The sequence below is a fragment of the Mya arenaria genome, chromosome 1 (genome assembly GCF_026914265.1).
Source record: "Mya arenaria isolate MELC-2E11 chromosome 1, ASM2691426v1".
In the NCBI taxonomy this organism is placed as follows: domain Eukaryota; kingdom Metazoa; phylum Mollusca; class Bivalvia; order Myida; family Myidae; genus Mya; species Mya arenaria.
In genome coordinates, this window is record NC_069122.1 from 31,333,134 (window position 1) to 31,359,511 (window position 26,378).

The window sequence follows — 26,378 nt, forward strand, 5'->3', positions numbered from 1 at the left end:
CGGTACAATAATTATGTTGAATAAGTATGCTTATGTGTCAGAACCGCCCCAAAAAATGCCAACACTACTGACTTTGATGCCTTAATGATGCGACCTTCGAGTTGTTACAGTAACATTTACGGCACAAATACCGGAATCATACTATTCAACATTCTTTGTTTTATTCTTTGATCAAAACAATATAGAAATAATTAAATTGCAATCAATGTATAAAATTTTACAACATTGGCGCGAAAATTAATATACACAATTTTTCGGTCGTCTGCTCTTCCAGTATGCACTTGACCTGTTGGGCAGTCCGATTGTTTGATTGATCAGCAGCTCTACTAAAAATAAACTTGAGTTTTCACAAGCCAGATGTAATATTCCTACTGTTTCTCAATCAAAAGCACTGTCACATATGACAAGACCCTGAACCATGACGTATTTTATGTGTATTTTCCGAAAATCTAAAAAAGTAACAACATCAAGTTTTTGTTTACATTGTATCCATCTTTGTTTTTGACTGAAAACAAAAGGGACTTCGACATTCGACCGCTTTTGAACCCCTTCTATTGACTTAAAGACCCACTTGCCGCAGGCTCATATGTCTGACATTGTGCTACTAACTTTTCATTACAAAATTGCTGTTGAAAACATGTATAATATGGTGTTCACTTGAATTACTAATTGAAAAGTAAAATACACTGTATAATTGCATGTTAATTTAATATTAAAACACTGGTTAAGTAATGAAACAAAATTTAAAAAATGGAAAGGGCACCGGATTTAAAATGTTGGTGTTCCTTCGGGATCCCTTGGAAAAATGGTTTAAGTGTCGACCCCAGTGCGCGTCCTAAGATCATGGGGGCGAATATTAATTTTGTTGGAATCCCAAACCGCGTTCTAAAAATAGACATGACAAATACTATCTAGTACCATTGTTTGGCTAAACTGCAGATTCTGCTCAATGACGTCATTACAATGTCAGGGTTTTTTCTGCCCAATTTGGGAAAAAGACCCTGGACATTTTGGGAAATTTTGCGTTGTGCAAATGCCAAAATTGAGAAATTTTACAGTTAAAAGAAAAAGCTGTCTAGTCTCCTGCGAATAAGGAAATGATTTAATATTAGTTTATTTCCCTTTAAAAGACCCAAAATAGCTGAAATATCAATCCTTGGGTGTAAATATCTATTGCAATAAAGTGATCATGACAGATAATATTTCATACAGATATCTGAATGTGATGAAAATCAATGATTTCAGAGTTCAATTATCAAAAAAACTTTGTCACATAATTTATTAGGATGTTGAAAATGAACCAGTACATGTAAAAAGACTTTCTAAAAAAAAAAATTTTTTTTTTTTTATTGGGATTTTTTTCAAGAGATTGGGAAAAATATCTCATATTTTGCTTTGGGAATGGGTCCGATAGTCGGACCAGTGGGTACTATAGAAAAAGCCCTGAATGTAGATGTGTTATAACGTTTTACGCCTGGCGAAATGAATGATAAGCAGCAAAACATTATTGTATCTTGTGTTTCTTAAACATACAAAGAATGCGCAAACATATTGGTAAATTAATCTAAATCCATAAAGGGATTATTATGCCCTTTTCACAATAAATCACTTTTGCACGAAGTCTTAGAAACGTTCTGGGGGGTTTCGATTTCGCGATGAACGTCTCGGTTGTGAAGGCTCTTGTTCGTCCGTACGTACAGTGCCAGGACGGTAGAAGTCGTCGAAGTCGTCCTTGCTGTCGGAGTCTTGTAGCCTTATCAGCTTGAAAAAGGATGAATTGCGGGTGATTGACTTGTCTCCTCTTTTCGCTGTTATCATCGAACCGTTTGTCTTTGTAATTTTATATGGCTGACTGTCGAAAGGTGTGGAGAACTTGTTTGTTTTGTGTTGTTTGACAAGTACAGAGTCGCCAACGTTAAATGTTTAAATTTTATTCTAATCTGTCTTCCAAATAATAGTTCTGCTGGACTGTATTTTGTAGTCGCATGTTTTGTAGCTCTATAGTTGCGTACGAAATTGCATACATGTCTGTGCGCCAATCTGCTTTTTGAGTTTTTGCTGCACGAATTACTTTTCCTATTGTTTTCATGAAACGCTCGCTTTCTCCGTTTGCTTGAGGCCAGATAGGGGTTATTTTTCTGTGTTTGAAACCAAATTGTTTTGAAAAGTTTTGAAAGTCTGCACTATTCATCGGCGGTCCATTGTCAGTTCTCAGTACTTCAGGTATTCCATATTCTGAGAATATTTTGTCAAGCTTCTCAATAACTGTTTTTGCATTAAGAGATGTTATTATTTCAACAATTGGGAATCTTGAAAAGTCATCAATCAAAACAAGAAGATATTTTCCATCAGGGAATGGTCCACAGAAATCCATGCTCACTGAATCCCATGCCTGTTTTGGCATTTCAGTCATTTGAAGTGGTTCCCTGGAGTTTTTATCAGTTGCTGCGAGATAGGGAATACAACTGTTACACAAGTCCTCAACCATTTTGTCCATTTTTGGAAAGTACACCTTTTCGCGCAATAGTTGTTTTGTCCTAACTATTCCTGGGTGTCCTTCGTGTGCTATTGAAATAGCCTTCTGTTGCAACTGTTTAGGTAACACAATTCTATTTCCATGCAAGAGAACTTCGCCGTTTTTGAACGTCACAACTGTCAGTTCATTTTTCACACGTGCAAGTGTATCTAGTACCGTATTTGTTTTGTAATTTGATTTCCACGAGGATTGTCTGACGTTTTGCATCACTTGTTGAAGGTCGTTGTCACTGCTTGTCTCATTGATTATGTCATGCAACGTCATCGCTTTTGGAACATCATGGTATGTAATGAATGACAGGTATTCTTCTGCGATTTTTCCTGCGTTGCTTGCTTGCGTCTTTGTGACATCTGGGTGCCTACTTAGGTAGTCTGACATGTTTGATTCACCTGGCTTGTATATGACATCAAAATCATAGGCTTGCATTTTCATTCGCCACCGTTCCAGTCTGGCTGGCGGCTTGGACTTCGGGTTTTTGTATATGTGTTCAAGCGCTTTTGCGTCTGTTATGACGGTGAATTTGTGTCCAAAGAGGTATATATGCCAGTGTTCAATTGCCCATACGATAGCTAAGTTTTCTTTCTCGGTCTGAGAGTACCTTTTCTCGGTATCTGTTAATGATTTGCTTGCATAGCTAACTACTTTCCCTCCTTGCAGCATGATTGCTGCTATGCCTACGGGGCTTGCATCTGCAACAATTTGTGTTGTCAATTTTGGATCGAAATATGTCATTACAGTTTCACTGCCGATTTGAGTTTATCAAAAGCATTTTGCTGTCTTTCTTCCCAAACGAATTTGACATCTTTCTTCACGAGCATTCACAAAAGGTTCTGTCGTTGTGGAGTAGTTTGGTATGAATCTGGAGACATAGTTTGTCATTGCGAGGAAGCTTCGTACTTCTGATGCGTTTTGTGGAGCAGGTGTGTTTTTGATTATTTCACACTTTTTCTTGTCAGCAGAAAATCCGTTTTCACTGAAACTATAGCCGAAGAATTCAAGCGTTTTCTTGTTGAATTCACATTTCTGTTTGTTCAGTGTGAGGCCTTTTTCCTCTAGACGTCGTAGGGCGGCTGCCAGTCTACTGTCGTGTTGCTCCTGCGAATTGCCATACACGATTATGTCATCGCTAATGTTTTGTACACCTTCAAGTCCTTCAAGTGAGGTCTGTATTGCATTTTGGAAAACTTCTGATGGCGCACATGTTAATCCAAAGTTTAGTCTTTTGTAACGTCTTAGACCAACATGTGTAGTGAATGTGGTTATGTTGCGTGATTTCTTTGAGATTTCAAGTTGATGGTATCCCTGATTTAAATCCAATTTTGAGAATATTTTTGAACCATTTAAGTCCACAATAAGATCGTCTATTGTCGGTATAATGTGTCGAGTCCTTTTAATGGCTTCGTTAGGAAGGCGCATGTCTACACAGATACGTATTTCATTGTTTTTGCTCTTCGGTTTCGGTGCTACGACAATCGGTGATACCCAGTCTGTTGGTCCATCTACCTTTTCGATTATATCCATGTCTTCGAGCCTTTTGAGTACAATTTCCACCTTTTTTCGAAGGTGAAATGGTATTCTTCTATGTGGTTGCACAACGGGTTGAACTGTATTGTCTACAAATAACTCAATTTGTGTGTCTTTCAATTTCCCAATTCCTGTGAATACCTTCGGAAATTTATCGCATATTTCACTTTTGCTTGTCATTGAATATATTTCTGGAACGACTTGCAGTGACACTGATGTAGAGTATGATAACAGATTGCCACTGTTTCCTTTCGTTACGTATATCATGGCTGTCGTAAACTTGTCTTTGGTTTCTATCATTGCTTGAAACTGGCCCATAATTTTGACAGCTTCAATTGAACCGTATGCGTATACTTTCGTATCCGTTTTGTTTAATTTTGGCTTCGGTTTCATGGCGTTGTATGCTTTTTCATCAATGACATTTATCGATGACCCGGTGTCTACGAGCATTTTTAGGGCATGACCTTCGACTTTGACTTTGATTGTAGGTCGCTTGCAGGATATGTCTGGCTTGTTTGAATTTATTGCAAGTCCAAATGCAAATTCGTTACTGCTTTTATCATTGTCCGAAATTTCACTGTCTGAACAATTATCGGTACCCAATGTATGCACTGGCTTTGACTGTTTGTGCTTTGAACGACAAACAATCTCAAAATGATTCATTTTCTTGCAAAAATTACATATTTTGCCGGCAGCGGGACATTGGCCATTCATGTGTGGATACTCCTTACCACAGTTTCTGCAGCTTCGTGTTTTCTGTTGTGACTGACGGTAAGTGTTGGTAGACTGTCGTTGTTACGATGGTTTGGTTTTCGCTTTTGCCTGATTGCACAGGTGTTGTAACTGTTGTTGTGGTTGGCTGATTGTTCTATCTCGCTTGCGTTTTTGTCAGATAGTTCTAGAGATCGCGCTTCTTTGATTATTTCGTCTAAAGATATTTCTGATCTGAGCACTTTGCGCCTTAGTCTTGTTGACGTACAGCCTTGTATGATTTGTGACTTAATTTCCTTGTCTGTATTTGCAAACTCGCAGTGTTCTCCAAGCTTTCTGAGTCGTGTGTGGAAACTGTCCAAGTTTTCGTGAGGTTCTTGCTTTGCCTGTCGAAACTTGTACACTTCGAACTCAATACTTTTCTTGGGTGCAAAATACTGGGTTAGTGCTTGCTTGGCAGCGTCAAACGTTTCCTCGACGTCTGGAAGTGTTGTAAAAATGTCATAAACATCTTCACCAGCGTAGTGCAAAAGTAACGCTCTTTTGCGTTTAGCGTCCTTGACATCCATACAAACTAGCATGATTTCTAGTCGACCTAACCACTTTTTCCAGCGACTGTCCACTGCTGTTTCAGTGACATTGAATGATGGGAATACTGGTAATCCTTGAGCCATTTTTTGGTAAATAATCAGTCCTACTAATTAATTACACAGCACAGTTTTTTTTTTACACAGTTAATCCGCTTTTCATGTGTTTTACACTTTTATCCTCGTCGCCATTGTTGTGTTTTAATGTAGGTATATAATAAAGACACTTAAATATTTACTACATTTATTCTACAAGTATATAACATGTGAGTACATCAATAGTCTGAATCCTACTGCCTCTCTGATACTTCTAGGGGTTCCACCTTGGTGCCTTAGCAGGGCGGTTACTAATTTGCATATAGAGGCGGAGCTTCTATGCTCACAACATTACAAAAGCGTGTATTGATCGACCGAAATATTTCGACTAAAGTCGTGTCTCAAATGTTACGTCACAAATTATTCAGATTTTGTTCATGTACACAGCCCTTTGTGTATTTCGACAAACTTTAACTGTGTGGCATATAGCTAATACCCCGACAGAAAAGTAGCACCGAACGCGCGCATTGATACTGTGTAGTATATCCAAGATGGCGGAACAAGCAAAGCATGGGTAAGTGTTGTCGTGGAAGTTACGTCCTAACAGATTCGAGGTGGGCTTATTTCATTCAGTTTCATGACATTAATTGATGAAGCTTGTATATTTCGCCTGTACGGGTGCACAAACTAATGATTTGTCTCAATTGTCTTGAGGTTTAAAACATTCGATTTCACGCGCGTTCAGTTCAAATGTGTTGTAAAGATCGATCCAAAGCTGGTATTTTGGTGTCTTATGTTACGTCTACGGTGTCTTATGTTACGTCTACGAAGTCATTGTGTTTACATCGGTACACACTGTATTTTAAGCAGTCATTATTCGCAATTTTGCATATAAACTGAGTAAATTTTAACCAGATAATTGGGAATTTCTTAAAAAATGCCTGTTGTCACACAGCTCTTATTACACGAATATGTAACGGCGACATCATTCATTAACGATTTTGACATTTGGGTAAAAGAGTCCCAAGTTACGTCCAAATAATTTTGAAAAGCATTTTAAGTCTCAAGTGCTAGTAAGAAAGAATGTATAAACACATTATGTACCTGTGTTACGCAATAATCAAGAGACATAATATACGAGAAATAAGCCTCAAATAGCTCATATTACTGCCACAAAAGTATATAACTTTACTCTTTGATGTGCACCTTTGTGTCCAGTTACATCTGGATGTAAAGTCCTAAAACCGATTGTATGCTTCAAAACTCGGCATGGTTTGCTTTGTTTTTCTGCATAAAAAACAACTATTTATGTGACAAAGCATTACAAATTATAATAAAGCAAATGTTTACAACAAGAAAGGGTTCCATTTATAATGGAATGTCATCGTTACATCACCATTTTTTTAAATAAATTGAAGACTCATTACTTTTTTGTGTGAAGTGCTTTATTTAAGTCTTCTAAGGTATTTTAGAAGTGACAAAAACAAATGCAGTAGCATGTAAAAGAACTTACTAAACTATTGATATTTTTTTTATGTGGACACCAAGCAATTTGTGATGTAACAAAACAAGCTGGACAGTGAATTCTTCCTCATATGGCATCTGAAAATATCCCTGACAAGATTACCACCAGTGAATTTTAACACATGTGAGGAAAAACTCTTCTAATAAACATTCATTGGGTAGTTTTCCCAATGGACATGAAGAAGAGCATAAATCAGCTCAGAGCAGACTATATCTGATATTGTCAAAGATATAGCTAAAATACTTACAGACTAGTTCATAAAATGCAGAAAAATGCTGATATTTTCACAATAAAATGTGAATAAAAAAAATGTAAAATTTAATTGATAATAAAGACTCTAAAATTATAATAGGCCTGTATATATTTTCTTTTTAATTTTGTTTAAAGTGACACTCTTATTCAAACGCAATACATTACAGTCATGACTTTGTATAACAAACATAAATTTTGAGTGACAAATATTGAACAACTTACTAAATAATGCATTTATGGAACATATTAATTACTGATAACAAGATTGTAACAGTGTATTTGATAGCTGAAAACCAAAAAATATTAAATGATTGGTGAATGCTAAAAGATTTACAGTTATCTACTATAGTCTCATAAGGGTAGAAATACCGTGTTTTCTGCACAATTCTTTCAAATTAAACTCAGAATACTTCTTAAGAACCATTGTTTTCGACATTTATTCATCCTTTTTTGTATAATTTAAAACAATTGCATTAATTTTAGTAAGGCCCCCAAAGAAAAGTTCTTGTTTCTGGTCACCCGACCGACCATACTTTTTACCCCCCCCTACCCCCCCTCCCCGACCATACTTTTTTTTTTGCCCCCAAATCGAATTTTATAGACCCGAGTCCCGGGAAAACGGTAATGGATACGAAAAATAAACCATGCTATCCGACAAGGATATTTAAACAGGGCTTTCAATGGACCCTACCTCTCGTGGGATATCGTCAATGACCCGAAGTTCGCAAGTAAGTGTCACCTTTGACCCGAGAGAATTTGCAAGAGTCGTTAGTCCTGAAACTGAAGATCAATGGGGCCGCAAACCATGTGCTGAATGTTTGTTTATTCAATTAAGGCCACACCAAATTGAAATTTCGTTCCGCGGATTTACCGCTCCTATTTTTTGGAAAATGTAAAAAAATATTTTTATTTTTTTTGTGCGCCCGCACCTCCATTTTGATCGCCAAGTAGATTTTTTTCAGGTAATAATTTATTTAAAGGCTAAAAATAATAAAGTATAATTTTTCTACGCTAGTTTTCGTGTTTTTGTAAAGGGAAGCTACCGATGCGTAGTGTTTTTATACTGTATATCGATCGGTTTAGCATGGGTTTCAATAAATTCAATCAAAATGGCGGCTTCCGGTATAAACAATGTGGCTCGAAGTTTGGAAATTAAATCTTATTTTTGACAATAAATATGTTTTAAGCATGCTTGAAGTCATTGTTGATCGTCTCATGAACTAAAGGATCATTTGGCAATAAAGCATGTGTATCTAAGACTGGTAGCGATTATATTGCGTAATTAGTGACTCGTTTTGAATGGAAATCGGACAGGTCAACTTAACTGGAACATGAGTCATTGTTTGGTCCAAATTGATGTATCAAGCTCATTTTTGATCAAATTCTGACAAAACAACAGTTATGAACAAATGTCTTTTCACAAATAGCGATATAAACACTGGTCTGGATATACCTCAACATAAGTGAAGCTGCTAAGTTATCACCTTATATTTTGTTTTTATTTGCAGCATAATCCGGGATTGTAATATACTTGTCAATTGTAACCACTGCCCCGCCCACCCCTCGCCCTTGTTCCAGGGGTATACCGGGGACAGCAGAGGCAATGGGCTGTGTTTTTACCTTTCAGGTGGCCCTGCAGTGCCTAGTGAAATTGGGTTTGTCTTCATATTGAAGATAGACAGGAGTGGGCCTCACATAGGTATTCGGGGTTGCGGGGCCATTTGGCAGGGATTTTACCAGCAGTGTGTCCCTGCAGGTCGGGTATTTTACCCGGGTTTTGAGAGACCGGAAGTCAAAGTCCCCGCTATTCCGGACTTAGGGGGGGGGGGGGGGGGGCATATACAATTGGCTGGTGCATAAAAACATCTCAATAACCCAAAAAAGTATTCTGAAAAATACCCTTGTTCTTTTTGTTTTAATAAGCACATGTCATTGCATTTCCTGTGATAATAAAAACAAAATTTAGTCTATGTTATATGGACTCTGATGTTTGATGATGCCTGTGTAAGTGATCATTTTTTACAAATCCTAAATCAATCCTAAGTTATGTCTAAATACAGTTGCATATGATGTTAAACTGATTCAGGTAGATTTATATAAGTCGTTTCAAACTTTTTACTAAAAGCAGGGTTATTTATTATTATGAATGATTGTCATATTAAAGTACATTTTAACAAGAGATGTTTGTGAAACATTATGCCCCCTGAGCGCCAAGTTGCCAGAAATATTTGGACAATTGAATGAAATATGCATGGACTGAAATGACAGCTGATTTGTCATTGGATGCATATGAGGCAGGTCATCTACTGGTCATACCTAATCTTCATGTCAAGTTTGATGACCATAGGTCCGGGAATTGTTGAGTTATCACTCGGACAAGCTTTGGTCTTCCAACAGACCGACCGACATGTGCAAAGCAATTATATAACCCCTCTGCTTCGAAGGGGGGCATAATTAAACTAGATGTTCACTGAAAACTGATACTTCAACTCATGCATTTAGTGACATATAAATTTCTACTGTCTACTATATAAGAAAATAAAATATGGACAATCAGAAAACCTTTTTTCAGCTTACAGTCACACTGACCTTGACCTTTGACCCACTGACCTCAAAATCAATAGGGTTCATCTGCTGGTCATGACCAATAAGCCTACCTAGTATGAGGTCCCTGGGTCAAAGCGTTCTCAAGTTATTGATCGGAAACCGTTTTTCATGTTAAGGTCACACTGACCTTGACCTTTGACCCACTGACCTCAAAATCAATAGGGTTCATCTGCTGGTCATGACCAATACACCTACCAAGTATGAGGTTCCTGGGTCAAAGCGTTCTCAAGTTATTGATCGGAAACCGTTTTTCATGTAAAGGTCACACTGACCTTGACCTTTGACCCACTGACCTCAAAATCAATAGGGTTCATCTGCTGGTGATGACCAATACACATACCAAGTATGAGGTTCCTGGGTCAAAGCGTTCTCAAGTTATTGATCGGAAACCGTTTTTCATGTAAAGGTCACACTGACCTTGACCTTTGACCCACTGACCTCAAAATCAATAGGGTTCATCTGCTGGTCATGACCAATACACCTACCAAGTATGAGGTTCCTGGGTCAAAGCGTTCTCAAGTTATTGATCGGAAACCGTTTTTCATGTAAAGGTCACACTGACCTTGACCTTTGACCCACTGACCTCAAAATCAATAGGGTTCATCTGCTGGTGATGACCAATACACATACCAAGTATGAGGTTCCTGGGTCAAAGCGTTCTCAAGTTATTGATCGGAAACCGTTTTTCATGTAAAGGTCACACTGACCTTGACCTTTGACCCACTGACCTCAAAATCAATAGGGTTCATCTGCTGGTCATGACCAATACACATACCAAGTATGAGGTCCCTCGGTCAAAGCGTTCTCAAGTTATTGATCGGAAACCATTTGGTATTCCTACCGACCGACCGACAGACCGACCGACCGACCGACCGACATGTGCAAAACAATATACCCCACTTTTTTCAAAAGGGGGCATAAAAGACATTAGATTTATCAATATAATGTTTGTACTAAACACCGATGAATAAATAGTATGTATTCCGACATTTTCCCAATGTCCATTAGAGGTTCAGTTCAAGATGGCATTAAAATGGGTTTAAGGGCAATTATTTTGAACAATCTTTCTTATTTATATTGAATATAAGGAAAAATATATTTTTCGCTCCTCGCTCGCTTCGGTTTTTATGAAAACTGACAAACTTTTATTATTTTTTTTTGTCGCTCGCTCGCTCCAATTTTTTTGGCAAAAATCCGAGGAACTGAAACATTAATTTGGTGTGGCCTAAAGTGGCTTTAAAGGAAACACATATCAATAGCAATTAACGCCTGAAGTGACAAGTGAACAACCCTGTCCATTAACAGCAGTCGAACTCAATGTCGTGAATAACTCTGCCATTATGTAATAGGACAGTTTGAGCTAACTACGAACAACAATGTTTCAATATCAACAATTGAAATGTTATTTAATTCAATTTCACATATTAGCTAAAAATAAAAGATAAATCTTGGAAGTTTGTAAATGCGTAAAAAAAATTAAACAATTTTCATCTAGCCCTCCTGCGCATGCACATGGTCCAGAAAGCGCGGGAAACAGGTGCTTTTACGTTAACTTCCTGTCAATTTTAAGTGAACTATTTGACGTCAATCCTGGTCTATCTACAGTTAAGTTCTATTACATAACATGCTGATTGCTCTGCCATTTTTATAAAGGAACAATAAAGGGATATTGGCAATTAAAAGGAACGCTGAATGTTTTTGTTTACTTCTGGAAGAATCATTAGGTGAAAATGAAACTGAAAAGTAAAAGCGAGAAAAATTTCATCGCATATTGGATTTTGACAAGGATGCATCGGATTACATAACAAATAATACATGCATCCTTTTCAACTCAACACTTGCCGGTACAACTTAGATAACATTGAAATATATATATTGCCAGTCTTCCTAACAGATCGCTACGAACATATTTCGGTGGCCAGTACAGGATGTTGCTATTTTTAGTAATGAAAAGTATTTCCCCGCTTTTTATAGGTTCTTTATGGTAGTATTTTTAACTAGATGATTTATATTGTTGTTTTAATATTAAATAAATATAATTGGATATTTTTACAACAAAAAAGTCTTGAGTCATTTGATCCTACTTAAGGGATCCTTATCGTACTGTACTAATGCTTGCAGACAATACATTCAACATTCCGATCAAAAGGTTTATTTAAAAATAAAACAAGAGCGGTCACAGACAGCTATATCCCCCACGTCATGGGGACATTTTTTGTAACGAAAGCCAATCAATGGTAAGGGTATTTCTCAGGAACATAAGAAATGTGTAAAATTAAGAAAGGGCAATAACTCTTTCAAAAAAGGGCAATAACTCTTTCAAAAATGGTCAAATCAGGAAAGCCCGACAATATGCGCTGCTTCACTTTATGATCATCAATCTGTGAAAGTTTGGTAGAAATCGCATGAAAACCTAAGAGGATTTGCGAAGAAACCAATTTTAAATGTAAAATAAGCAAAGGGCAATAACTCTTTCAAAAATGGTCAAATCACAAAAGCCAGACAATATGCCCTGCTTCACTTTATGATCATCAATCTGTAAAAGTTTGGTAGAAATCGCATGAAAAACGTAAGAGGAGTTGCGAAGAAAACAATTTTAAATGTAAAATAAGCAAAGGGCAATAACTCTTTCAAAAATGGTCGAATCAGGAAAGCCTGTCAGTATGCGCTGCTTCACTTTATGATCATCAATCTGTGAAAGTTTGGTAGAAATTGCATGAAAAACGAAAGAGGAGTTGCGAAGAAACCAATTTTAAATGTAAAATAAGCAAAGGGCAATCACTCTTTCAAAAATGGTCAAATCAGGAAAGCCCGACAATATACGCTGCGTCACTTTATGATCATCAATCTGTGAAAGTTTGGAAGAAATCGCATGAAAAACGTAAGAGGAGTTGCGAAGAAAACAATTTTAAATGTAAAATAAGCATAAGGCAATAACTCTTTCAAAAATGGTCAAATCAGGAAAGCCCGACAATATGCGCTGCTTCACTTTATGATCATCAATCTGTGAAAGTTTGGTAAGAAATCGCATGAAAAACGTAAGAGCAGTTGTGAAGAAAACAATTTTAAATGTAAAATAAGCATAGGGCAATAACTCTTTCAAAAATGGTCAAATCAGGAAAGCCGACAATATGCGCTGCTTCACTTTATGATCATTAATCTGTGAAAGTTTGGTAAAAATCGCATGAAAAACCTAAGAGGAGTTGCGAAGAATCCAATTTTAAATGTAAAATAAACAAAGGGCTATAACACTTTCAAAAATGGTCGAATCGCAAAAGCCCGACAATATGCGCTACTTCATTTTATGATCATCAATCTGTAAAAGTTTGGTAGAAATTGCATGAAAAACGTAAGAGCAGTTGCGAAGAAACCAATTTTAAATGTAAAATAAGCAAAGGGCAATAACTCTTTCAAAAATGGTCAAATCAGGAAAGCCCGACAATATGGGCTGCGTCACTTTATGATCATCAATCTGTGAAAGTTTGGAAGAAATCGCATGAAAAACGTAAGAGGAGTTGCGAAGAAAACAATTTTAAATGTAAAATAAGCATAAGGCAATAACTCTTTCAAAAATGGTCAAATCAGGAAAGCCCGACAATATGCGCTGCTTCACTTTATGATCATCAATCTGTGAAAGTTTGGTAAGAAATCGCATGAAAAATGTAAGAGGAGTTGTGAAGAAAACAATTTTAAATGTAAAATAAGCATAGGGCAATAACTTTTTCAAAAATGGTCAAATCAGGAAAGCCCGACAATATGCGCTGCTTCACTTTATGATCATCAATCTGTGAAAGTTTGGTAGAAATCGCATGAAAAACCTAAGAGGAGTTGCGAAGAATCCAATTTTAAATGTAAAATAAACAAAGGGCTATAACACTTTCAAAAATGGTCGAATCGCAAAAGCCCGACAATATGCGCTACTTCATTTTATGATCATCAATCTGTAAAAGTTTGGTAGAAATTGCATGAAAAACGTAAGAGCAGTTGCGAAGAAACCAATTTTAAATGTAAAATAAGCAAAGGGCAATAACTCTTTCAAAAATGGTCAAATCAGGAAAGCCTGACAACATGCGCTGCTTAACTTTATGATCATCAATCTGTGAAAGTTTGGTAGAAATCGCATGAAAAACGTAAGAGGAGTTGCGAAGAAAACAATTTTAAATGTAAAATAAGCATAGGGCAATAACTCTTTCAAAAATGGTCAAATCAGGAAAGCCCGACAATTTGCGCTGCTTCACTTTATGATCATCAATCTGTGAAAGTTTGGTAGAAATTGCATGAAAAACGTAAGAGCAGTTGTGAAGAAACCAATTTTAAATGTAAAATAAGCAAAGGGCAATAACTCTTTCAAAAATGGTCAAATCAGGAAAGCCCGACAATATGCGTTGCTTCACTTTATGATCATCAATCTGTGAAAGTTTGGTAAGAAATCGCATGAAAAACATATTAAGAGGAGTTGCGAAGAAACCAATTTTAAATGTAAAATAAACAAAGGGCTATAACTCTTTCAAAAATGGTCGAATCGCAAAAGCCCGACAATATGTGCTGCTTCACTTTATGATCATCAATCTGTAAAAGTTTGGTAGAAATTCCATGAGAAATGTAAGAGGATATGCAAAGAAATGAATGTGGGACGGACGGACGGACACACGCACGCACGCATGCACATACGCACGGAATCGCGCCTACTTTTACTATATCCCCTCGCCTTTTCAAAAAAAATCCCTACCTACCGACCCTTAGGATTTTGAGGCCCATGACCAGAAACAAGAACTCTTTTTTTTTTGGCCTGAATCTTGTTTGGGAGGAAGAGTGCATCTTTAAATACTTACTTTTCCCTAAATAACTGGAGGTTACAAGGTACTATTACAATTTATTTGTCAATCTCCTATGTACAAATTAGGTTAGAAGTCCTGAATATTTTCCAATGTAATTTCACATGAAGGAAATAAACCTCTTTTTTTTAAATAAATTTGGTGAATTTAGCTTTTCCCGTACGAAAATTCCAACTGTAATACAGCTGTAAAAGACCCGTAAATGAGGAGTAAAGTCACATTTACAGGTGTAAACCGCCTGGAAACTGAATTTGAGCAGGAAAAGCATTGATATTTACAGGCGTAATTTCTTATTTTACAGGCGGAATTTTTTATTTTACAGGTGTAAAAAAATTCCAACTGTAAATTTGAACTTAGAATATTTTCATGACTTCAAATTTACATCTGAGTGCAGCTATTTTGACCTGTAAAATTATTTACAGCTGTAAAATTGAACTTAGAAAATTTCCGAGCTTTTAGTAAAGAAAAGTTAACTTACAGCTGTAAATTTGAACTTAGAAATTTTCTGAGCTTTTTCGTTGTATAAAAGATATTTCTTAGTACAAGATTTTTACTAACAGTAATACTAAACATAAGTGAAGTAATTGCCTCCCTTGGATAATTTTAAAGTCATTCACTTCATTGTTTGATCACTAAGAAATAGACACTGTAGTATGTGGTAAGTTTCACAATTATTTAGGTTATCAAACATAAACAACAATATTCTGAATACACATTTAAACTAGTTTATTATACTTCAATTTCAATCGGTAAATACCCAGCATATTGTTAAATTATATGAAATGTCATTAAAACAGTTGATAAACGTATCAGACATAATTTGATACGAGTGTATTAATAACATAAAATATGTATGATTGATAATGCAACTTACACATGCATAATCTTCTGTGAAAATCTGAACATGATAAAAACTATAAAAAATACACATACAAAATGACGTATTCAAGGTATCAGTCACATTCAAGATTGTTTGAAAACTTGCAAACATAAGCTGTTTTTGATCCGTCTGTGTTATTGAATGAAATAAACAATACACTCTCTAATATGCATCTCAATGGTATAACTACAACATTTTTTGATTCAGTTACCGAAACAATGCTACTGTTACCAGATGAATGTTTACATGAGAGCTGTTCTACAACAGCAAAGGTGTTATTTTCCAAGTCATCATTTCTATCCACTAGTAAAAAATGTCTGACACGTCCGTACAATACGTTTTTTTCTAAACCATGCACAAAATGATAACTTATTGCTGAATTGTCACGTTTTTTCATGCGTCTATAAGAAAGTCCATAAATTAAGCTATCATTATATTCCAGTCGTTTAAAGTATTTGATACTTTCACCAAAAACAGGGTCATATCCTACTGTTCTACACAAAGCGGCATGTTCTTCATCAGAAATAAAAAGGGCTTTAACAGCACCAAGTACGTATATGTTAGTTGCAATCTTTAATCCTCTTGTCAAAATGTTTGGATTCTCGATTGAATTATAGAGCGTTTCAAGTTCTGAGCCTCGCACAATTGTCTTAACTTTTAGCTCTGGTAGTTTTTGCAGAAATGATATGCCTGTTATAATTTGATTGTCAATGTTTTGTGTCCCTCGTATCATTTTAAGTAAAACACCATTTTTATCCTCAAATGGAAAGCAGCTATGGGTAAAGAGAGGTCCCAATGTCCGTACACTATCTGCCAAGTGAACAAGCTGATGGAGATTCAGTGTCATAAAACAAGCGCCATATAATGTTGAGAATTGTTTAACAAACTCAAATAGCATTGACTCGGCTGAATTGACATCACTCACTGTTGAACCAGACATAAGTAAAATATGCATCGCATTAACAAGCAATAAAAAGTGAACAAATCTACTGGTGTCTAAAATGCCCTTAAGAACTGGAGCACCATAGTAAAGAAGAAATGACCTGTACTCTGATGCTTTCCAGTATTTGATATCTGTCTGAATTGATCTTGGCAATCTTGAAATATTTAGTGTTGGCTGTATTGACGTTAATCTGGCATCTACCTCCGAAACACGATGAATGAAATTGTATGGCTTTCCTTTGTGAGTGCTGGAAAACCACAATGATAACAAAAGTTTCTGTATTCCTAATAAGACGCCGTGCATATAGTCTATTGCAATACCGTCCACTATATCAAATTTTGGGAAAAAGGTGAGCCAAGATGGTCCTTTGACTCCATTTACCATGTATTTTCTAACACTTGATTCTTGATTATCCAACGCCTTTTGCGAATCTGACAAAACCATTTCTTTTGTCCGAGCTGGTAATTTAGGTCCATCAGAGTGGAAAGGAAATACATGGGTATGCCCTTTACCAACTTTTGCTGTTTCACCACTTTGTAGGCATTTCCAGCATGAAAATGATCCATTAAACTGAATCCCATTACAGAGAAGACATCTTGCTGGCAAGTCTGCTGTGCCACAAAGAAGATATGCTTTGCATATAAATTCACCGCGATCTGGGGACGAAACATTTAATCCTTTTTCAAAAGTTTTAAATGTTTTAAGGAATGGTTGTAAAAATGTTCCCATGGCTGGTTTTGATTTACCAAACCATAATCCTGCCAATATCATATTTTCTGCTTTCATTCTTAGTTTGTATGGCAATTCATTAATTACAAGGAATAACGGCCAGACTGAAACATTACTACTTTTAAAAACAGATGCACCATCAGTGTTAAAGGTGAATGAAATATTATCTGGATTAGCAAGTGGTCCGTCATTGTCAACATATTTCTGGTAAAGACTGCCATCATAAATGTCACAAAATTTTTCTGGTACAGAGTTCTTGAAGCGATGCTGTAAGCTGTTGTAGAATCCTTCTTGTTGTAATAAAGATGCTATCTGTTTATCTATTGGCATTTCGAGGAAGTATTCACCATCTTGGTTCAGTTGCTTTTTACATGCACCATATGGACACTGATTAATTTGACTGTTCACAATAAATCCAAGGCAATGTCCACAGTAGAAATGTTTTACTATAGGGTTTTTCAAATTTTTGAAAAATGATTTAAAGCCATGTAAACTTGTGCACATTTTATGTCCATTAGGAAGTGCAATTGCAAAGATATTCAACAGCTGCTGAATACCATCTCCAACAATATTATGTTTTGTAAAAAACAGTGCAAGCAATAACATAATTGCTCCCACTGTCAATGAAGCTCCTGGATATAATGGATCAACATCAGATTCGGCTGCTACGTGCTGAGAGTTCAAAATCTCACTTTTATCTTGACTATTAAGGTCTAAATCTGAGTCATAGTCAAACAAGTTAGGGATGTCATCCTCCTGTTCAAGTACATTTTCTGCATTAATGTCCTCCTGTGCAGGTACATTTTCCAAATTAATGTCCTCCTGTGCAGGTACATTTTCCAAATTAATGTCCTCCTGTGCAGGTTCGTTTTCCGAATAAATGTCATCATGTGCAGGTACATTTTCCGCATAGATGTCCTCCCGAGCAGGTTGATTTTCTGAATGTCTGTCCCTCAGGAGTGAGTGCGCATATACATGTCCAGAAGGACTATCATCCTCCAAGCCGGACACATCTGCATAATCAATGCCTACTTCTAAAGGATGAGTTCTTGCGCCAGCACCCTAAAATGACAAAATAAGTAAATATAACTCATATTGCTTCCAATATAATGCTGAATTAAATCAATATGATCAAAATAAAAATTGAGATTATCAGACTTAGAACATGACATTAAACAATATGTGTTGAATCACGGACCTATAAACCATGATCACGGTTTATAGGTCCGTGGTTGAATGTAAGTACACAGACATATTACACACATGATACGAAAGTAAGGATTAAAGAGATTATGCTGTAAGAACTAATATGTATACATCCCTCCTTAAAAAATGTGTTTTTAATTCATTTCTTCTGTTTTCAGGTATTTTTACTACTATCTTTTACAGTCTGTTTTAGAAGAACTTAAAAGGGTTTGATGTTTGTCCGAATTTTTATTTATCCGAATTATCTAATTACTTAATACGGTAAGCTGGGTTTTTTTATTGATTGTTGTAGAAAATACTTTAATATAATTGTATTGGAATATGAATGAAGGTATTTCATGCCGATTGATTGTTATTAGCTCTACTGCGAAATGAAGAATATCGAATGTCTGAAACATTTCTTCGTCTTTGTTGTTGTTTACAATCGCGAAAATAGATTACATTTCAATTATCATCGGGTTGCTCTAAACAAGCCGTAGGTTTCGTTGTTTTCGTAATTATTGTTTCTATTAGTCAAACATTACACAACCTCCCCAAAAGACATCGGGATATTACAATTTACAAACTGATTGAATACTTACATTCGTCTGCTCTTCGTCTGTTACGGCTTTAATGGTATTGGGACGGCTTCTTTTGCAGAGATCATCGACCTCTAAAACTCCATCAACATTTTTATTTAAAGTAAGGATACCATCGTCTGGATCATTTAAACTTATTTCAGGATTTCCAATGCCGCTTTTTAATTTTCTTTTCCCGTACGGTCCTCTGCGTTTATGTTCCATATTCTTGTTACTGAGTTATATTTGTGCGTTACTGTACATGTACATATGAACGCTGGGAGTAGGGTCCAGCAAAGCGTGTTTGCTGAAGAAATTTGCGGCCTGAGCTATTTGGCTTATCAGTCAATGGAGCGAGGTGCACCACAGGGAAGGTGCGGTATTATCATGAACATATCCAAGTTAATCTTGCGGATTACGCAAAACATATTACTTATTGATATATGAAATTATCACTACTGTACTGGTATATCCTTGTAAAATGAATGACGCATTTAAATTTATAATTCCTTGGTTTGTTGGAGTTTTATGATGACCAACACATTTAATGTATAATTAATTATACCCCGCTTGTGCCTTAGTGCTATACTCTGGCCAGCGAAGGCACATGCTGGGTATAATTGATTACACATTGAATGTGTTGCATCAATATCGCCCGTTGGACCACATACATTTTGAACCAATCGTGTCTTGTAGCTAAAGGTCTAAAAATGTTCGCTTGCATCTATTTTAAAGAGGATTCTACGTTAAGTGTCGTGAATGAGAAAGACAAAGATCTTAAAATTATTGATGGCTTTGTTGAGAGGGCCTCAGTTGAAATGACGTGGAGAAGACCGGGAAAAACAAAGGAGTTATTCCATGGGACAATTGTGAAGACGGGAGGTTAGTAACATTGACAAACGCGTTTGACTTTATCAATACTTTTAATATTTCTAAATGAGTAAATTTGTTTTCAAAATTTGTAAAAAAAAAGAACAACATCAATTTGATAAACAAAATAATTATAAAAACGGGAAGTTGCAATGCTAGTGTGAGTCGATCAAGTGAAGTGGTGTAATAGAACAATGATTTTTCTTTGTATTCGGCACCAAATACAGATATCAAGCTGGCATCCAGTAATATTGGACTATCTACGAATGCATCCAAAAGTTTACTGGCCGTTTTTTTTACCACAAAATGAATCAAATTAATCAGCGCCACATTGACGATAACGATTTTAGACCGGTTCGAATAATTTGTTTACTGAATCATGCATCTATTACAGCGATTTTGATTGGACGTTATGTATAGCTGCGTACCAATCAGAATCATTGTAATTTGAACCTGTAGCCTTTTCAAGCAAGATGGCGGTATAAGTAAATAAATGAATTGTGAATATTTTGTAATGAACTATTTAAATCGAAATTGTTACACCAAAATATTATTTTAGCAAAGAATGATAAGTTAAATCTTAATGAAACAGTATGCCTATACAGTTTGTGAAAAAATATTTAACATGACCTCTTATATAATGTTTTTCGAAACTGAAAACATGAACACGGATAGTACACGACACTTTTGAGTTTGTTGATATGCTTTGCATGTTCAAATGATTTTTTGTCACGTTGCCCAAAACATAGCGTTCATTAGTCCATTCGATTAATTTGTTTTTACTGTTAATTCTTAAATGACAGATTGACAGTTTCATTGTATCTTGTCATAAGTAAGTTATTAAACATTCTAACTTTTGGTCTTAATTGGATATGTATCGGGGGCTGAAACAGAATCAATTTAATCAATCCATACAATGTTATGTCAACTGCATTTCAGAAGATGAGAACAGTCTGCTGTCATATGCTACACAAGCATACAATGCAATTCTGAAAGGGAAAGCTCTGTCTGATGGCATACAGGGAGCTCCCGAAGAGCTGTATTCCTTCAATGTTAAACGAGGCATCAAGTCTGGATCTAAGAGAGAAAGGTCCAAGACAGAGAGGCTGAGGGCCAGTGAAATTCAGGATGACCAGCTTAGTCCAAAAAAAAAGCAAAAAAAAGAAGTGGCAAAACAACTATTGCCAAAGGAAAAGAAACAAGAAACATCTGAAATTATGGGACCTAAATCTCCATCGACAGCTCTTAAAACTGCAGCTTTACAGACTGGACGATTGATGCTAGACATGCATCGTCAGTTTGATTTAGGGAGTGACACTGAAAACACTGCTGGCATGCCTTTATCTAAAAATAAAAATGAGACAACCTCACAGTGCGACCAGTTATTACCAGTACTTACAACTACTCCTGTAAAGGACACAATGCAGCCAAATCAAATTTGTGAACAAGTAACATCACCAGTTTCACTTCAAAAGACATGGACTGCCTGTCAGTCAGCAATGGACATAGTGAATTACATGCCGCCAGCATCTGACAGCAACAGGCAGTATATTCCAGGTACTGAAATGTTGCTTTCTCCATATTTTTATTTCTTATCGAAATAAGTTCTTGGCTCGCTTTAGTAATTAAGTTGTTTCAATGGGTTTTCTTATTGACCAAAAGCAAAACATCAAATTGTCAAACGTCAAAATCTGAATTATAACAATTTTTAAGTACACGCCTAGGAGTCATAAGTCTTATGAAAGAATCCCATTTAAAGGGCTGGCCGGAGTGACAGCGCTATTTAAACTATCAAGACAAATTTCCTGCTTTTAAATCTCACATCATTATAATTTGAGAACTTCCATGTGGATTTCTTTTCAGCTCCAACACCTGAAGTGTTGCAGACACTGCAGGCAATATGTCAACCAGAATTTGTCACCTTCCTGAGAAGTCTTGTCACTCATTTCAAAAATGACAGCGGTGGAAATTCTTGCTCTCAGGTAAATTGAACAAATAAGGGCAACTCCATGATGTATAAAATTGGAAATAAGTACTTTTTAGTATTATGCTGCAACAATCTTTTAAACTGAAAACACACAGATCAGCAATTTGACAAAAAACATATTTAATTATTATATACATACATGTGCAAAATTTGGAATATGAAACCCATCTTCATGCAATTGATATTTTATTTAGTCGCAATATAAACTCTTGTTCAAAATAGTAGGAATAAGCTCTGAAAAGCACATTTTTCTTAAACCAGTAGTTACGTGTAGAATTTTTGAAAATGAACAAAAAAATAGGGTTTCCATTTTTGATTGCAACATAAATTCAGTAATTTATGCAAATGCAATAGTTCATTCATTATTCAGATAAAGTAAAATGTCTAATTGTTGAAAATCTGTGCATGTGCAGCCTTAAGAAAAATGGAGTGACCGGTCTATTTATATCCTGTAACTCAGGTATAACTTAGAGCTATGATAGAGAATTTTTAATAAAGATCTCCCAATTTAAACAACTTTATTGTAATCTTACAGTCTTACAGCCAGACAAGTTTCAACCAGGCAAGTTTTTTAATGGATCTGATGGATCGCACTGACGCGCCTACACATACTAGCCTGTATGAACAACCCGGATTGAATGACAGTCTAAATTTGTCTTCACCAATCCAATCCAGCACTCCTGCCAAAGTTTCATACAAAACCGGACTACTGGCGACTGTAGTAAGTACTCTCACCTAAAAGCTAATGATTACAAAACATTGATTCAGGCTAGCTTAATTGGTTCTGGGCTCAGTTTCAAGTCTAGCTGAATCACTTTGATGATTTGATTGAGAAATCTTTCTAATCAAGTACACCTAAGTCTTCCCCCCACCACTGAGTGGGAAAGCTGTTGACAAATTATTGGCATTGTTCTTTAGGCCTTTTATGTGCTGTTTTAAACTTTAAAGTGTGTCAATCAAAAAAGACTTCAGCTTTAATTGTACTGCTACCATCATTTTTATTACCTACATGTCAATAATTGGATTTTTGTAAATGACTGTTCAATTTTATTTTTTGCACCTAGTTAAGTACTATCAGAATAAATATAAGTTAATTCAAGACACTGAAAATGTGTATCACAAATTGTTTAATGTTAAATGTTACAATTGGAAAAATGCCACATATCTCTAATTGTTGAAAGGTACCACAAGAGACAAGCCAATCATCAAGTCAGCACAATCCTAGCGCAGCAAGATACCAATCAAATGCGGTGAGTTGCCTATTTAAAACATGAAAGAATGTTCTTTTCTATTAACATTTATAGCCAATAAAGTCCATTGTTGTCATTTCACTTAAATTAGTAATTAATGTTTAATCTCAAACAAGTTATAAATAGAATTTTAAAACCAGATTTTTTTTTCAACAATCCAGGCTTGTTATGTTAAAATTTTCAAACTGGATCTAATGAGCATTCTATGGTTGCATTTTATTGTGTTAATATATTTGTTTAATATATTTATTTAATTTCTTTTCAAGGATGTTTCCATGCCATCTGTACGAAGATCCCCGAGGAAGCCAAAAACTGTTAATTCATCAGATATGGTCAGTAACAACATCTGTTTAAGAACTAGATATTCATTAAAGGTACTCTACACCAGAATAGCATCAAAAAGATAATTTCTGTAACGAATCTCAGGACAATTATTTAATAAAAGGTTTTACTTTTTGATATCATAATTGTAAAAAAATAAATTGAGTGGGAGACCGGGTTCAAACCGGTGTTGCCAAAATTGCAGTCCTGTGTTGTCTCCACTGTGCTATGAAGACTTACCCTAAACTGTTATATATAAATATTTAAGCTATATATACCTAACTTGGTAATATCTCAGGATAGACCAGCCAAGTTTTTAGGCATGTAATTTTGGTTTTTAATCATTTGTATATCCTATTCAATATAGAACCTTTCTTAAGAATTTCACATATTTGTTTACTCTTGGCACAAATGTTTAAATTTCTTCAATCATGTCTGATACTAGTTCTTGTTATTTTGTGTTGAAATGATAGCAGTTGCTGTTTGTGATTGCAGGTCAAACTCCTGGAACATAGTGATATACTGATAGACAGAGATCTTAAAAGAAAGGCGTGCTCTGCAGCGAAGACAAAATCTGGTAAGGAGGGATCAGTCCTTCTTTACCGTCTCTGTAGTGGGCTTTTTTCTATCAAGGAAATGGCAACTTGCAGAGGTCTAGGCATAGGCCAAGCAAAATCAGACCCATCTAGGCCTACCCTGGATCAAGCAAAAGTCAAATTACTGAAAGGTTGGTACATCCTTCCCCCAACAATAAAAATAGGGACAGCCAGCAATATTTGATTAGTATACAGATATTATGTATAGCATACAGATGCGCTCAGATTGAATTAATTATCATATCTGAATTTAGACCTAAAACATACATGTATCAATGATAAACGATAATTGTGCTATGTTAGTTATTGTTCTTTTATTATTGTATAATTAATTCTAAAGATGATGCCAATTATTCATATTTCTCTATACAGTTGTGTAATGCTGAATTCTTGTTGATACAGATTATGTTGTTACATGGTGCAAAGCCGAGTCCAAACGTATACCAACAGAGGCGGAGATGAATGGGGCGATTACCGAAAGAATTGGCTATGCAAGAAAGCAGATGAAAGCAAGAAAATAGAACAATTAATATTAGTCATGTGCTTAGGATCTGGTTAGAAAAAAAATACTCTGGAATATTATAGCAAATTCTTAGTACATTTGACTGATAAGTGGACCAATATTTTTGTAACATTTATGCATTATGAAAGTGACAATAAGAAATGCCATTAATGACCTTTGCTTATGTTGACAGAAAGAGTTTTGCCCGTTTTGTATTCATTTTAGAATTTTTTAATAATGAATTGTAGTGATGTTTGAATGTGTAAACTAATTTAGCATTGTTGTTGAATTTCAAAATGGTCATGACACAATCATTTGTTTGGTTTGCTATGTAAACTTCTTTTAAAATTTATATTCATGCATATATATTAAGAATGTTGAATTTTATTGTGTGGTGTCCATAACCTTTTTAAGTCTTGTAATTCTATGAAAAATTACTATAAATCAAAATCCATTCAAACTGTAATGTTTTTTTTTAATTATGAACAAAAATAAATGGTTTAATTGCATTATTGTTTGACTGTAAATTCTACACCTGTAAATCTGAAATTTGGTCTGTAATTTTTACACCTGTAAATCAGAAATTACGCCTGTAATTTTTACACCTGTAAATCTGAAATTACGCCTGTAAATTCTACACCTGTAAATCTAAAAAGGACGCCTGTAATTTCTACACCTGTAAAATCTGAAATTACACCTGTAAAATATTGATGAAAATTACGCCTAATTTAAATATTTCGCGCCATTTTACAGGTCATTTACGCCTGTATTACAGGTCTTTTACACCTGTAAATGAACTATGATTGAAGTGAATTCCAGCTGTATTCTTAAAATTACAGCTGTAAAATCATGAAAAATTACAGGTCTTTTACAGGTCTGTTACGGGTCTTTTACAGTTGGAATTTTCGTACAGGTTGGATTAAACATTTACCATGTTCAGGGCGGGACACTATCAGTAACCTGAGACACCCAATTTTCTGACAGGATTACCTAGTGTTTGAAAATCGGACTCCTTTGCTATCGATAATCGAATCGAATCGGACCAAGCATTTCGATTTACTATCGGACAATAATCGAAAGTTCATAATATCAGTAAGGCCACAACAAATTGATCATTTGTTCTACGAATTTTGCCCAAAAAAAGTAGGAGCGAGCGAGCGAAAAAAAATTAAAATACTTTTTTTTTAATTTCAGGCAATTCAGAGGCGAGCGCAAGGCGAAAAATTAAAAAAATATATAAAAAGTTTATTTCTTACCAAATATATCATGCAATATGTCAAGAAATGCTTTTTAATTGCAAACATAGGTTCTTAGTTTAAATATAAATTAAAAGGTTTTGATTGTATCACATGAAAATCTGTCTCAATATATAAAAAAATGGCAATAAGATCCAGTGCTTTACTATTAACTTCAATTTAAGCATGGATATATTGTAAAGACAACATTCCTCATAGTAACGTGCAATTATTCGAAGACCAAAAAGAAAACTATTGTATTCATCCCGTAACTTAATACTATCACAAAATAATTTTATTTAGACTAGTAAGAGTAATTCATCATTTGAGCATTTTCAAAAATTGGGTCAGGTCTATATTTGAACCTCTTGAAGCAAATGATAAGGTTGTAGTGACTTTGACATTGATAATTAAGAACTGAGAAATGCATTTTAGAATTTAAAAAATAACTCACGGAAACATGTTCATTTGTTGTATGTCGAGTGTCCGTGTATTTTAATATAAGTTTTGCACTCAAAATCTGATTTAGTTATTATTTAACACTAAATTTTGAGTACAAAACAATGAATTACTTAAAACACACATAAATAATTATTGCCTTCGACGCTGTGAAACTGTTGTTGTTTACTGAAGACTATAATCCATTGACTATGACACTGATTTTCAATTAAAAATGTGTATTTTACATT

General features: G+C 35.4%; 3 protein-coding genes across 3 annotated transcripts; 1 reads left to right on the forward strand and 2 right to left on the reverse strand.

Annotated features, from left to right (window-relative positions):
• Positions 1–1,623: 1,623 nt before the first annotated feature.
• On the reverse strand, positions 1,624–4,057 carry LOC128226334 (uncharacterized protein K02A2.6-like). The gene is made up of 3 exons (XM_052936219.1): positions 3,349–4,057; positions 2,072–3,225; positions 1,624–1,761 (listed from the first exon to the last, which is right to left on the reverse strand). Exons 1-3 carry the CDS (start codon positions 4,055–4,057, stop codon positions 1,624–1,626), a joined length of 2,001 nt encoding a protein of 666 aa, XP_052792179.1.
• Positions 4,058–15,281: 11,224 nt separating this feature from the next.
• LOC128226345 (uncharacterized) lies at positions 15,282–19,153 on the reverse strand. Its single transcript, XM_052936229.1, has 2 exons — positions 18,953–19,153; positions 15,282–18,227 (listed from the first exon to the last, which is right to left on the reverse strand). Exons 1-2 carry the CDS (start codon positions 19,151–19,153, stop codon positions 15,567–15,569), a joined length of 2,862 nt encoding a protein of 953 aa, XP_052792189.1. The 3' UTR covers positions 15,282–15,566.
• A 546-nt stretch (positions 19,154–19,699) lies between these two features.
• LOC128215906 (uncharacterized) lies at positions 19,700–24,954 on the forward strand. Its single transcript, XM_052926329.1, has 8 exons — positions 19,700–19,810; positions 20,738–21,355; positions 21,662–21,780; positions 22,321–22,506; positions 22,967–23,035; positions 23,302–23,367; positions 23,852–24,083; positions 24,355–24,954. The coding sequence occupies exons 1-8, from the start codon at positions 19,747–19,749 to the stop codon at positions 24,471–24,473; spliced, it is 1,473 nt and encodes a 490-aa protein (XP_052782289.1). The 5' UTR covers positions 19,700–19,746; the 3' UTR covers positions 24,474–24,954.
• Positions 24,955–26,378: the final 1,424 nt, after the last annotated feature.

What these genes read in the sequence shown, in the direction of transcription:
- LOC128226334 (XM_052936219.1), bottom strand. Translation starts at nt 4,057, where the DNA reads ATGGATATAATCGAAAAGGTAGATGGACCAACAGACTGGGTATCACCG. An exon ending in AGAACCTTTTGTGAATGCTC is followed by an intron (nt 3,226 to 3,348) that starts GTGAAGAAAGAT and finishes AAATTGTTGCAG; the next exon opens with ATGCAAGCCCCGTAGGCATA. An exon ending in TCATGAAAACAATAGGAAAA is followed by an intron (nt 1,762 to 2,071) that starts GTAATTCGTGCA and finishes TCCTTTTTCAAG; the next exon opens with CTGATAAGGCTACAAGACTC.
- LOC128226345 (XM_052936229.1), bottom strand. Translation starts at nt 19,153, where the DNA reads ATGGAACATAAACGCAGAGGACCGTACGGGAAAAGAAAATTAAAAAGC. An exon ending in CAGACGAAGAGCAGACGAAT is followed by an intron (nt 18,228 to 18,952) that starts GTAAGTATTCAA and finishes TTGTCATTTTAG; the next exon opens with GGTGCTGGCGCAAGAACTCA.
- LOC128215906 (XM_052926329.1), top strand. Translation starts at nt 19,747, where the DNA reads ATGACGTGGAGAAGACCGGGAAAAACAAAGGAGTTATTCCATGGGACA. An exon ending in GTGGAAATTCTTGCTCTCAG is followed by an intron (nt 21,781 to 22,320) that starts GTAAATTGAACA and finishes GTAATCTTACAG; the next exon opens with TCTTACAGCCAGACAAGTTT. An exon ending in CCGGACTACTGGCGACTGTA is followed by an intron (nt 22,507 to 22,966) that starts GTAAGTACTCTC and finishes AATTGTTGAAAG; the next exon opens with GTACCACAAGAGACAAGCCA.